Here is a 13,152-nt window from a genome sequence, read left to right as displayed (position 1 = left end):
AAAATACTGTGCATGCCTTACCAATACCTATAAAAAGTTAAACAAATTCAGTTTGTTTTTTTTTTCATTTTAAAACTTTATTATTGTTTCCAAGAAATTGATTTAAAAAAACGTAACACTTAGCATGCAGATCTGACATTTTGAGAAAATGAAAGACAAATTCTGCAGTTTTTGAGCCTCTGAAAATCTGCAAGCTTGGTTTCTGGTTCCTTTTTTATTTATTTTATAGTTTAGTTAAAAAGTACTGCTGAAATTATAAACAATTAATTATTTTTGCTTTTTCTGAAAACATTAAAATAATCTCAAACTTTTTCAGATTCCCTCAAAAATGTTATTTGATAGATTGAAATTTTCTATTCTAATTATAACTTGCAAATATGTATAAATTTTCCGAAAGGGAAGTCGTCAGATCAGTTTTTCCATCATTGTGTGTTTCAGAGATGTTGGAATGTAATAGATTCATGAAAAGAAAATGCTGGACTCAATTGTTTTTTTTCCAAAGGAGTCTCTCTCTCAGCCCATGAAAAGACCGTGCTCGTCTTTAATTTGCTATGAAAAGAACCTATATGGACTCCCGAAGTACTTTAACTCGACTTTAACTAGGTGCTTTAACAATCGTTTCATACAAAAGAAACAACGACGAAAAAACGAACAAAACGACGATTAACACGTAAGGTCTTTGATGGTTTTTGTCTAAGGAAAACGATTAAAAAACGACGATTTCTTAAAAGTGAAAAACAAAATTCCTCAACACGTGTGGTCAGTGCATTTGTATAGTCAATATTGCCCCTTCCCCCCTACAAGGCTTTTCAAGAATTTTGATAACTGTAAAGGTTGGCGTGCCTAGATGCCTATACGACAGATGGGATGGAGTTCCGATGGGAACAGGAGATGACAAATGGCACCAACCCCTCTTCCTCCTCGGTGACTCTAGACAAGACCATAAACCTGCCTCAATTTGACCTCATCAACCTCACATACTTCAACTGTACCAGAGTTTACACCACAGGTACTCACCACGTCATCAACAGTACACTTCAAAGAGGGCTATGAACAAATGAACAAAAATGATCAAGTCTATAAATCTTGTTAATTTTTCCCTTCTGATGGATGAGGTGCTACCCTAGTTGAGAGGTCGACTTTATAAAGTCGACCTGGGGGGGGGGGGGGGGGGGGGGGGGTATTTCTTACTTTATTTCCCTAGGTTGACTTTACAGCAGTTGCATAACTCATCATCTTTCCAAAATTTGTTATAACAAGTTATTGAAAGATGATGAGTTATGCAACTGCTGTAATAGCAACAAGAAATTATTACAACATCAGCTACTGTTTCAGGGTTACCACAATGATTACAACTTTTTGATTTAAATTAAAGCTGTCCAACGACATCCTATATGGTCTTCAGGTTCCTATCCATGCTTGGAGGCCCGTTTCTACCTGTCTCGTCAGATGGGCTACTACATCATCCAGACATACATCCCCAGTCTCCTTATTGTCATCCTGTCCTGGGTCTCATTCTGGATCTCAGCCGAGGCCTCTCCCGCCCGAGTGGCTCTCGGAATCACAACTGTCCTCACTATGACCACACAAAGCTCCGGTGCCCTGCAGTCGTTGCCGAAGGTATTTTTTGCAATCCCATTGGATTGCAAGATTTGTCGTGGATCATTAACACTTATATCATTACATAATAATAATAATAATAATAATAATAATAATAATAATAATAATAATAATAATAATAATAATAATAATAATAATAATAATAATAATAATAACAGTAATAATAATAATAATAATAATAATAATAATAATAATAAAAATAATAATAATAATAATAATAATAATAACAATACTAATAATAATAATAATAATAATAATAATAATAACAATAATAATAATAGTAATAATAATAATAATAATAATAATAATAATAATAATAATAATAATAATGATAATAAAACAATAATAACAATAATAATAATATTATTGATAATAATAAATATAATAATAATAATAATAATAATAATAATAATAATAATAAAAAAAATAATAATAATAATAAAAATAATACTCATAAAAATACGCAATAAATTACTTGTTATGGAACACAGCACAAAAACTACAATCACTTGCATTTTACATTGTTCCATAATGTATTGCACAAAACAGTAAACAGTTGAACTATATGATAAAGTATAAAAAAGTATGTAATCAAGAAATAACTTCAAAAACAATAAAAAATCTTTTTGTTTGAAACCCACAAGATATTTCCTGACATTAATTGTGCTTCTATTAAAAAAGAGCCATTGCTTTGTAGACCTATTTTTATTACACTGTGTTTAAATTTGGCCCTGCTACTAATAATTTGAACGCCTTAGAATTAATACGAGAAAACTATATTGTCTTCCATTCTTCTTTTTATAAAACTAGATCTAACAGTTCTAGGAATTTCATCCCGAATGCGCTCCAACACTAACTTTCTCGCTTTCATACGCACAAAGTCCATGTACGGCTTATATTTTATACTTACCGTGATTGTACTAACTAATTATGTACTTGTGACAAAGAAAAAATATTGTTCGAATAATCCTTTTTTAAATTTTAATAATTTTTTCGACGGTGTTTTGAACAGTTTACAAATGCTAAATTCCAAACTTGTGTCCACAATATAATACAATAGTTATAAAAGAGATGAAGTTGGTCTCTTATTAAAACATCTCTCATTTGTCGAATCACTTCGACATTTCCTGAATTTTTACTGAATAAAAGAAAACATAATCAATTAAATTTAATTCTTCATCAATAGTAACGTCAAGTTATTTAGCAGATTCCATTTTTAAGTTACTTGTTCAACTAGAAATACATATTTGCCGCCTTTGTTGTTTGTTATGAAAAACAAAAATTTTTGTTTTTGCTGGATTAAAGAAAAGAGTTCAATACAAAAAGTCCACTTCTTTAAACCTTAAACTCTGGCGCAAAATAATATAGAGCACTCTATTGCCTCTGATTAGCGCAATATTGTCCAATTATTGTGTATGATGAACAATTAGGGCCCAAAAATTATCCCTGTGGTACCCTACAAAAATTTTTATGCATGAATTTGATGCCAATCACTTGTGCGAAAAGTAATCTCTCACAAAAATTGGAGTTCAATTGGTGTAACGTTTTACCCTTTTTTCAGTAGCGCTCAAGTTTTGTTTTTCCAGAAGCAGTTTTAAGTTAACGGTATCCAAAACTTTTTTAGTGATACTAATTACCTCAAGCGTCTGGATAATAGCATCCACACTACCTCCTTTTTTCTAAACCCGTATTGCTCTGGTTATCACAAAATGTAATAATCGAAAAATTGTAGAATTCAAGTGTGGATCACAAGAAGTTTTTCCATTTTTGCTATAGCTCATTTTGTCTGGGTCATAAGAAAATGGCACAATTTTGGCCCCTTTGATGGGAAACAAATCCTTTTCTCTGCTCATTCTGATTCAAATTGTAAAATATGGCGATCTGGTATGCGATACAACGTTTGTATAAATGTAACTAATATTGTCCTTCTCCGTAGATGTTTAACTTTTGAGAGAACGAATTGTTTCGAAAGTTCTAAGCAGATTTGTAGGCAATTTAACTATCGAATTCAGAGTTCGAGGACTATTAATTTCAAAGTTAACTATTGTTATATTTTCATGAGAGCAACCAACACCAGAAGAGAGTCTACTCTTGACTGAAATTCATTCATCGACATTATCAGAAAATACGGGTTCTTTGTTTTGGAAGTTAGATATTACAGATTTTTATTAACTATGTCCATCTAAAGCTTTCTGGCGTTTCATTGCTTCTTCTTCTTTTTTTTCCAAATCTGGTCTGTTCAAATTGTTGTTGTGCATTCTATACATTTTTCCATTAAATGCAGTGTTCAAATTCTTGTCTCAGTTGATCTTTCCGCTCTATCTCCTTTTGAATAATCTTACTTGGTTTGAAATTCTGATCATTTCTTGTATTAACATTTGTTAGCTGACAAAAAAGTCCTGGCATTTAATAGAAGAATTTGGATGAAATTCTACCATAAATTTAAATCTGATGAGGGCATTGCAAACGTGATGTCGAGGTTGGATTTTAACCATGTGCAAAGTCGTGAATCAAAAATAGGTCTCTTTTTGTACTGTTGAAGTGTTTTTCTCTTTTTTTAAAAAAACTTGCCCTCAATTGGATTTGGTGAAAATTTGCAAAATTTATTTTGAGATCAGATAGTACCCGGGTCGAGGTTTCGACAGAAAAATAAATTAAGAATTGCGGTGAATAGCGGTGAAAATAAAAAATTTTCACCGCAAAGCGCTTGCATTTTTTGGCGATGAAAGCAGTGAAATCGGTGAAATTTTGCAAGATTTGCGGTGAATTTTTTTAAGATTTGCGATTTTTAGCGGTGAATTTTTTTTTCACCGCATTCACCGCAATTCTTATCAAAAAATTAAACTCCCGTACACGGGTTCGAACCTCTTACCTTCTGTATGTCAGTCTCTTCTTCATCCACTGCTCCACCTCACACTTACTCTTAGTATATTCTTTCGGAATTTAAATCAGATTCACTATGCCTTATGTAAAACATATGCGTTGAATTTTTGTGAGATTAGCGATTTTTAGCGGTGAATGTTTTTTTCACCGCATTAACCGCATTCACCGCTAAAAATCTCAAATCTTACATTTTTTCACCGCATTCATTGCAATTGTTACATTTTTTAGCGATTTTTAACGCTCACACCTTGACCGGGGTAGCTCATTTTTTTAAGAAAGTTACGAGGTATCACATTCAAGCTCCCGAGCAATTGAATTGATTTCCCGGAGAACTATTTTAAGAAGTCGGTGATATAAACAGATTTAATTCATTAATTGTTTTAGTCAACCAAACGATCTGACACAGTTTCTTCACCAAAATTTATACCAATAGTTTACAGGCATTAAAACTTTGTGTTAATTGGGCAACAACTTGGTAAAAAAATTTATCGCCATCTTTTCAATAATTTCATTTAACTTAGAAATTGCCACATTGCTGTCTGTATTTATCGTCTTTTCGTTGAATTTTTTAACATTCTGATGCAAATTGGCTGCTGCTAAAATAATTACGAACATTGTTAGACAATCTTTAAAATTTATGCCTCTAGTCTACTTGTGAGATTTTAAACGCGCGTTCTTTTGCTAAGTTTAAACAATAGCCAATTTTAGTGGGGAACTATATACTCAATTTGGTTTTTTTGTTCAATTAAATTTGGCCGATCTATATTTTCATCCCATAGAGCTTTCAGTAGTATCAATGAAAAGCTCGTCCAGTGTAGAATTCGGAATTAAAAAAGATTTTTTTAAATTTCGAGGAGTTAACGAGGCTTAAATTTTTTATCCATGCTGAAAGGGTATTTCTGAACCATCTCATCAAACTTTTCGACGAAAATTTTAGCTAAGTTTTTTTTACAATTCAGCAATTTTTTTAACAAATATTGCACCAATTTTGCAACTTTAGCCCACTTTATTTCAACTTGACGTAAGTATAGACATGAAAATTATTCGAGCAAACTGTGGAAACTCCACAGAGATTTATTTCTACTTCCGTTACTTCAGAGGGTTTTCTAGAATAAAAGTTTTACGGTTTTTTTGCTAAATTTCCACGATAATTAACCAAAATGAATCATTTATTTTTGTTTTTTATTTGTCAAATTATTCACATCTTAAAAAAACTATGAGAAATTACATGTTTGAACAAATAGTGGCAGCATTGGCATGCCTGGTTTTGGGCTAATCGACGAGTCTTACAATCCAAATCTTGTTCTGATTGCTTTTGGGTGCTGTCTTTTTCGGAAATTTTTTCGGTTTTTTTGTTCTTTGATGTTAATTATCGACCAGATTTTTTGAAAATCAAATTCCATTATTGGGTACTTTTAAGTCTTATGACTTAGTATCGTTCTTTGTAATCCAACCGGCTTTAGAAGGAGTTATGGGATAATCTATCTAGTGTGTGTCAGTTGAAATTTTAAGGCTGCCCTAATTATTAGATATTTTTGTTGCTTTTTCTCTTTTATATTTTATTATTGTTAAACAAAATATAGCTCAATTTCTGCAGAGACAAATTTAAATACGTTTTTTGTGAACTATATGTTGGCCATTATTTGAGGCCTTGGGTTTGTTTTATGGAGTGATTCCTTGGCTTTGACTCCATAGTTTTTATTAAGTTTTTTCTTTGATTCTTCAATCTTTGCATAATTTTGTGGTTATTTTTTCTCTTGTTAAATTGGTCACATTTGAAACAGTTCTTATATCCCATTACTGATGTTGCAACAAGTCTCAAGGGAAAAATGCTGAAATTTTTATGAACAGATTATAGTTTTAACGGCTTCGACACCATTTTCTCGCAAAGCTCATGGGAATATTTAAATTTGTCGATATTTTCCGTTCTCTTTTCGGACGTATGACACATTCTATTTAATATCTATCCCTCGTAATAGCTTCCTTTAGTAGTGTAGATAGAAATGTTTAAATATTTCAGACCCTTGCTAATGCTTTTTATGATTTATATTAGTTGATTTCTAACAAAATGGACATAAGTTTAAATTTGAATTCTCCTTCCTTTTCGTCTATTTGATACCTAACCGTTTCATTCAAAATTCACCTCTACTAATATTTTTATTGAAAAAAAGTTCATTTGTATATATCTAGTGTTTTTAGTGAAAAAATTATAGTTTTAACAGTTTCCACATCGTTTTCTCGGAAAAATTGAATTATTTTTTGGACTTTTTTTGACGTTCTTTTTGTAGACATAAGACGTATTCCGAATGCTGGCAAAGACATTCTATGAAAATTTAGGGGAGAATTATAGCCGGTTTAAGTTGTTAGCTGGTGGTTTTCATGCGAAGAATAATAATTTATTTCAAATAAAATTAAGTTAAGTTGGCCCTTTTGTCCTTTTTCTCCTATTGTTTAGTAGTTTCATCAATGGCATGTAATATATCACATTTTTGTGTTGAGAAAACAAAATTGATCATATTTGTTTTTTTGGTTGTGTAGATTATGCTCTACGCGGCTCCGAAACTGTTTTCTCGTAAAATTTAATAAAAATAACTCTTTTGTTTGCTGTGTTTTTCATTTTTGTTGTACGATTTCAACGCTAATTACTAACCTCAATTGTTTCCTATGCTGACGACGTTTGATTGAGAATATTGGACGATTTATTTCGATAGCGTATGGTTTTCACGAGTTTAAAAGTAATTGTTTCAAAATAAAGTTTTTTTTTAAATTTGCCCCCTTGTGTTAGTTTTGGCTTATTATTAAGTAGTCCCACCACTGAAATTGACATATCACATTGTTGATGTTGACAAAACGCAATTGAAAATATCTAATGTTTTCAGTGAATAGATTATGCTCTACACGGCTTCGAAACCGTTTTCTCGAAAAAAATAATTGTGCTGTTTAGTCGTTGAATTAATGAATTAATAGGGATAATTACAGACCTTTATGGCTCTTTATAGATTACAAATAAAGCAATTCCTTGATTTCATTTAAAAGCTAATGCTTTTCCTGACTTTGAAACCAATTCTTTTCAAAAAATTAAAGCTTAATTTTTAACTTGGCCCTTTTCTTCTTATTGTTACCTAGTGTTAATTGAGGGCAGATTCTCTATCTTATCTAAAAACGTACAAAGTTCTTGTTTAGTTTTAGCAGATGCTTTTTCGACTTTTTTAGGTTTTTTTTAAAAGATATTTTGAATTATGGTAGTAATTAATGCTTGTTGTTTATATTTGATTTTGTTATTTGTCTTGTCTCGTAGTCTTTTTATTGGCAGGTCCCGTAGGCCCTCTAACAGGTACATTTTTGTATTTATTTAGTGATTTGAGTTTAAAGCAATTTTTGTACACCCGTTATTGTTTTGGAACTATATATGATTTTGTGAGCTTCGTCCATCTGTTCATCATTTGGTAGACAATTAAGCTAAAAGTGTGGATGAGCGGGGTCGGAACATTATGTGCGAAAGCACATCACCGAGCCTCCTTGTTTCATCTTTATATTTTTTCTGTTCATTAAAGCTTTATTGAATATTGAGTTCATTAGGTACCTAATTTTGTTCTCAAATGTGTTGCAATTACAGCTCTGCTTCTCTTGATTTCATTATGTCAATTTTGCTTTAAAAACATTTTTACTCTTCTACATTCTCCGTTCCTCATAAAATTTTTTCACTGTTTGATAAACTTCTGGAGTTTGGTATTGTATAAAAAACTGCAAAATGTCGTTTTTTTCCGATCTAAAGGCAAATTTTTATTTACTGTTGTACCGATAAAACTCTCGAGGTTTCAATTTATTAGTGTTTGTTTTCTTGAATTTTATCCATTTGTTAATATGCATAATGGAAACGCGGTTTTCATGAAACAATGCTGAAGTTGTGGAATGATGAAAAATGATAATTAAACACCTTTATTTTTGTAACTTGACTGGCATTTCCACTTCTGCTACTACTATTTTTTCCGATAGGTTATAAAAATTTTTTGTATTTTGTAAATCTATGGCTTGAAAAATGATCTGCAACATTACTTGCTGAGATCCACTGATTTGTGGAATGAGAACATTATTACAGTTCAACCCCATTGCTAAAAGAATTTCTGTAGTTTGCGCGCAAGAATTTTTTCTCCAACTTTACATATAAAAATTTAAAACTGAGATTTTTGAAAAAGTTTGACAGAAAACAAACATTTCATTTTGTTTTCTTACTTTATTGTGTGATAAAAGTGTGCTCATTCATGTCAAATGCCACGCACTGAGGCGCACTGACCTTTTTGGAACATTTTGTGCCAGACAAACTTCAGGTTGGAACACGTTAAAAAGAAATGCCAGCATACATTGGCTTGTACTGGTTGTCGTCTTATCCTATGACCTGATTTTATATCCCAATTCAATATTTTAATTACATTATGGTTGCTAGACCTTCTAAGTCAAGTGAGGTTTGGAATTATTTGTATTGTATTAAGTATTCCGTACTCATTTCGAACGTGATGTCTTCCCAGGTGTCCTACATCAAAGCAATCGATTTATGGATGGCGATCTGTCTTCTCTTCGTCTTCCTTGCTCTCATCGAATTCGCTGTCGTCAATCTTTCTCTTCGCAGATGTCGCAGAAAAAAGCGACTACTTCGCCAGCGGAGGCGCCAGTTTTCAAACAACCTCCAAACATCATCACATCTTGTTACGGCATCACCACGCGCGACGTCACGAGCTATTGCATCATCTCCTTCATCAGCAGTGACGTCATCACCTGGAAATTGGCCTGCGGCATCATGCTCCTATGCATCGTACTGCTGTTGCTGCAGACCCAACAAAATAGCACATAACAGTGTTTCAATTGGTCATTGCACACGACTGAGACATGTAAGTTAACATCTGTCTCTTATGATCAAAATATGTTTAACCTATACCAGACCAATGAAATGTGCTCTTCTAGTAGTTGTATGTGAGCACGAGTGAAGGGTCAAAAAGGGCGTACCTGTGTAGGCACACAAAACGTGTAACTTCTTAGGGTTAAAACACCATTTAATGCTTCCAAAGAAACTGTCAAAAAGTCGGTTTCTTGCCTATTACAATTTCACATCATGAGGATTTAAAAGAATTGAAAAAAAATGAAAACGTCAAAAAAGTTTCTTCAAGACGTTTTTTTAAAAAAACTTCCTAAACTTGTACTTTATGCGAAGAAAAGCTTCATTTAAAATCGAAAAAAAAATTATTGATAACAGAAAAATTTATGCGCAAATAAATTGTTTGAGAGTGAAAGTTCCGCAGGAGATAGAAAGTAAAATAAATTTTTACCAGTTCTTTGGAAAATTGATTAAAATAGGCTATACGTAACCTTCATATATAAAGATTAACTGAAGCCTATTTTCACCAATATTCCAGAGATGTATTTAAAAGAGAGTGAGAACAATAAACCTGTCAAATTATCATAATTACCCAAGAGGAGATGCGTCCAAGTGTGATAATTGATTTTTCGCTCCAATGTACATCAGATAATTTTATCAATTTAATAAAATCTATATGCAGAAATTTCACTTTCAAACATTTTACTTGCGCATAACTTTTTTTATTATCAATATTTTTTCAATTTTTAATGAAGCTTTGTTTCGAATGAGTTAATATTTTAAGAAAATTGGGAAAAAACGTTTTCAAGTTTTCAATTTTTTCAACTTTTCAATTTTTTTTATTCATCAAGATGTGATAAAGCAATAAGCAACAAACCAACATTTTGACAGTCTCTGGCAATTTCTGGTTTTATTCTCTGAAGCTTCATTTTCGAAAGCCCGAAACCTTAAACAAATTTTCCTAAGCAAGACAACATTATTCTAATAATCGATTAAAGTTTTTAACTTTGATTTCAAGTGCTTAAAATAATAAAAATCATTAAACCTATTAAAACTTCCCACCAAAAGATACCCAATTGTTGCCAGAAGTACGCAAATCTTGCTGACGAAGAGCCAAATCTTGCAAAAATAATCAATTGTTGCCGAAAAATACCTACTTTTTGCTAAGAAATAAATTTTTTTACCAAAAAACAATTTTTTCCAACAAGTAACCAAATCTAGCAGCAATTTACACAACCCTAGCAAAAACAACCAACAATTTTGCCAAAAATCAACAGATTGAAGCAAAAAATAACCAATTCTTGCCAAAAAAAATCAATTTTTGCCAATATTACCCAAATCTTGCCAAAAATAGCCAATTGATGCCAAAAAAACCAAATGATGCTACACAATTTCCAGACTTGGTTGCTAAAAAAACTGCCAACTTTTGCCCCAATTTGTCTAGTTCTAGCACAAATTATTTCATTCTTGCTAAAAAATATCCAATGTTTGCAAATAAATTGCTAATCTTTGCCAAAAAACCTAATCTCTGCAATAAATAGCCAATTTGTGCCCACCAATATGTGGCAAAAAGTAACCAATCATAGCAAAAACCCAATTCTTGCCAACAAAAAACAACCAAATCTTGCGGGAAAAAAATTTTGCCACAAAGTAGCTATATCTTGTCTGCTCAAAAATACCCAATTTTAATTAAGATTGTTGAAAAATACCCAAATAGTACGCAATCTCACAGAATTTTAGTTAATAATTATATAAAATATATCAAAAACTACGCGATATTGACATCATCTGTTTTTTTATCTAAATTCCTAACAATCCCATTCTTCCGTATTTTTACAAATTTAAACTTTCAAAATTCTCAATTAAAACAAAATCTTTCAAGTCACCGATTCAAGTGTCCTTTATGAGCATAAATTTGTCACGACAAATAGAAAACTAAACCTTATCGTCCAAAATTAGCCATAAAAATGTCGCATTACCTCATAGATCAGTAACAATTGCGTTACAACTTCGTTTTAATTACCGCAAATTAGATAATTCTATCCTTGCAGGGGGTCGCTGAAACCGTGTGAACAAAGTTTAGTCCAGTATGTTATATTGTTGTCAAAGTTATGGATTCTGCGGTAATGTATGAGGTCACTGAACTCATTTCAAGAAAGAGTAAGCCACACTACTAGCGATATGACTATTAATATTTTATCAAAGTGTGTACAGATCACGTGATTAAATCATACTCGTAATAACGTATTAATTACTTCATAGTTGCTTAATATTTATGTCTTTTCTGTCATAGCGCACCTACAAAAGTCAATTTTATCTTTCTTCTTTTCTCTTTCTTTCTACTCAGCAAATCAACTACAGCTAGCTTTTATTCCTTTCTTGAGACAGTTTCAATCTCCCTTTACTGCAGGCCTAAGTTGTCATCTCTAATCCCTTCAGTGAAGATTCCTTTTCTCCAGGACCTCTTCCATTTCCCGTTCCACGTAAGTCATTTCTATTATACAAAATAGAAGCAGAACAGAAAAATGAAAAGTTGGCTGTTTTTTATTGTGCTGAACCGAAATAGCTTTTTAGTTCTTCGGAAACAAGAATTTTGCAGTACGTTTACAGGCGCGATGTAAAAAGATGTGTTTGATCACACTGCTTCAAAAAATTTTGGATTCAGGTTTCGGATTCTAAAACTACGGAAAAATACAAATTTGTCTTCTATTCTCGACTTTAAAATTATGGCCATTAGATTCTAAGTTAAAAATTACGCTAAAGATGTGCTGTAACACACAATTCCAGAAAAGTAATAGTTTGATTTTTCAGGTTTTGGAAGCTGAAACTTCGGAAAAACCAAAACGTGTAACTTCTTAGGGTTAAAAAAATCACCATTTCATCATACCAAAAAAACTCTCAAAATGTCGGTTTCTTGCTTATTACATTTTCTCATCAAAGGAATTTTTCTAAAATTTAAAAAAAAAATGAAAACTTCGAAAAAGTGGCTTATATAAGTATTTTTGAAAAACTTCCTAAACTTGTGTTTTATTCAAAGAAAAGCTTTATTAATAATTGAAGTAAAAAATGCTCATAACAGAAAAAAATTATGCGCAAATACAGTGTTTGAAAGTGAAAGTTCTGCAGACAGATTTTTAAAAGTAGAAAAGATGATCTGGCGTGCATTAGAGTGGGAAGTCAATTATCACACTTGGATGCAATCCGTCTTGGGTAATTTTAATGATTTGACAGGTCTATTGTTCTCACTCTTTTTTTAACTCCGCCTCTGGAAAATGGATGAAAATAGGGTATACTTAATCTTTATAACAGTACCTAATATTTGCCAAAAAGTAACCAATCGTTGCAAAAACCAATTCTTGTCCACCAAAAACAACCAAATCTTGCCAAAAAAAATTGCCACAAATAAGCTAGAACTCGTTTGCTCGAAAACACCCAATTTTGATTAAGATTGTTGAAAAAATACCCAAATTGTACGCAGTCTCACAGAATTTTAGTTAATAATTATATAAAATATATAAAAATTACGCGATATTGACATCATCTATTTTTTATCTAAATTCCTAACAATCCCATTCTTCCGTATTTTTACAATTTTAAACTTCCATAATTCTTCTTTAAAACAAAATCTTTCACGTCACCGATTCAAGTGTTCTCTCTGAGCATAAATTTGTCACGACAAAAAGAAAACTAAACCCTATCGTCCAAAATTAGCCATAAAATTGTCGCAATTACCTCATAGATCAGTAACAATTGCGTCACAACTTCGTTTTAATTACGGC

At 31.8% G+C, this 13,152-nt stretch overlaps 1 protein-coding gene across 1 annotated transcript in view; it reads left to right on the top strand.

Annotated features, from left to right (window-relative positions):
• LOC142336201 (uncharacterized) overlaps nucleotides 1-13,152 on the top strand; it is a 108,849-nt gene that overhangs the window by 93,063 nt on the left and 2,634 nt on the right. Inside the window, exons 7-9 of the mRNA XM_075384856.1 lie at nucleotides 848-1,009; nucleotides 1,406-1,620; nucleotides 9,030-9,389. Of these exons, the coding sequence (XP_075240971.1) occupies nucleotides 848-1,009; nucleotides 1,406-1,620; nucleotides 9,030-9,389 (737 nt within the window). The remainder of the gene's footprint in view (nucleotides 1-847; nucleotides 1,010-1,405; nucleotides 1,621-9,029; nucleotides 9,390-13,152) is intronic.

Source organism: Convolutriloba macropyga, chromosome 3, assembly GCF_964194025.1.
Source record: "Convolutriloba macropyga chromosome 3, txConMacr16.3, whole genome shotgun sequence".
Lineage (NCBI taxonomy): Eukaryota > Metazoa > Xenacoelomorpha > Acoela > Convolutidae > Convolutriloba > Convolutriloba macropyga.
This window is presented reverse-complemented; position numbering and strand designations above follow the sequence as displayed.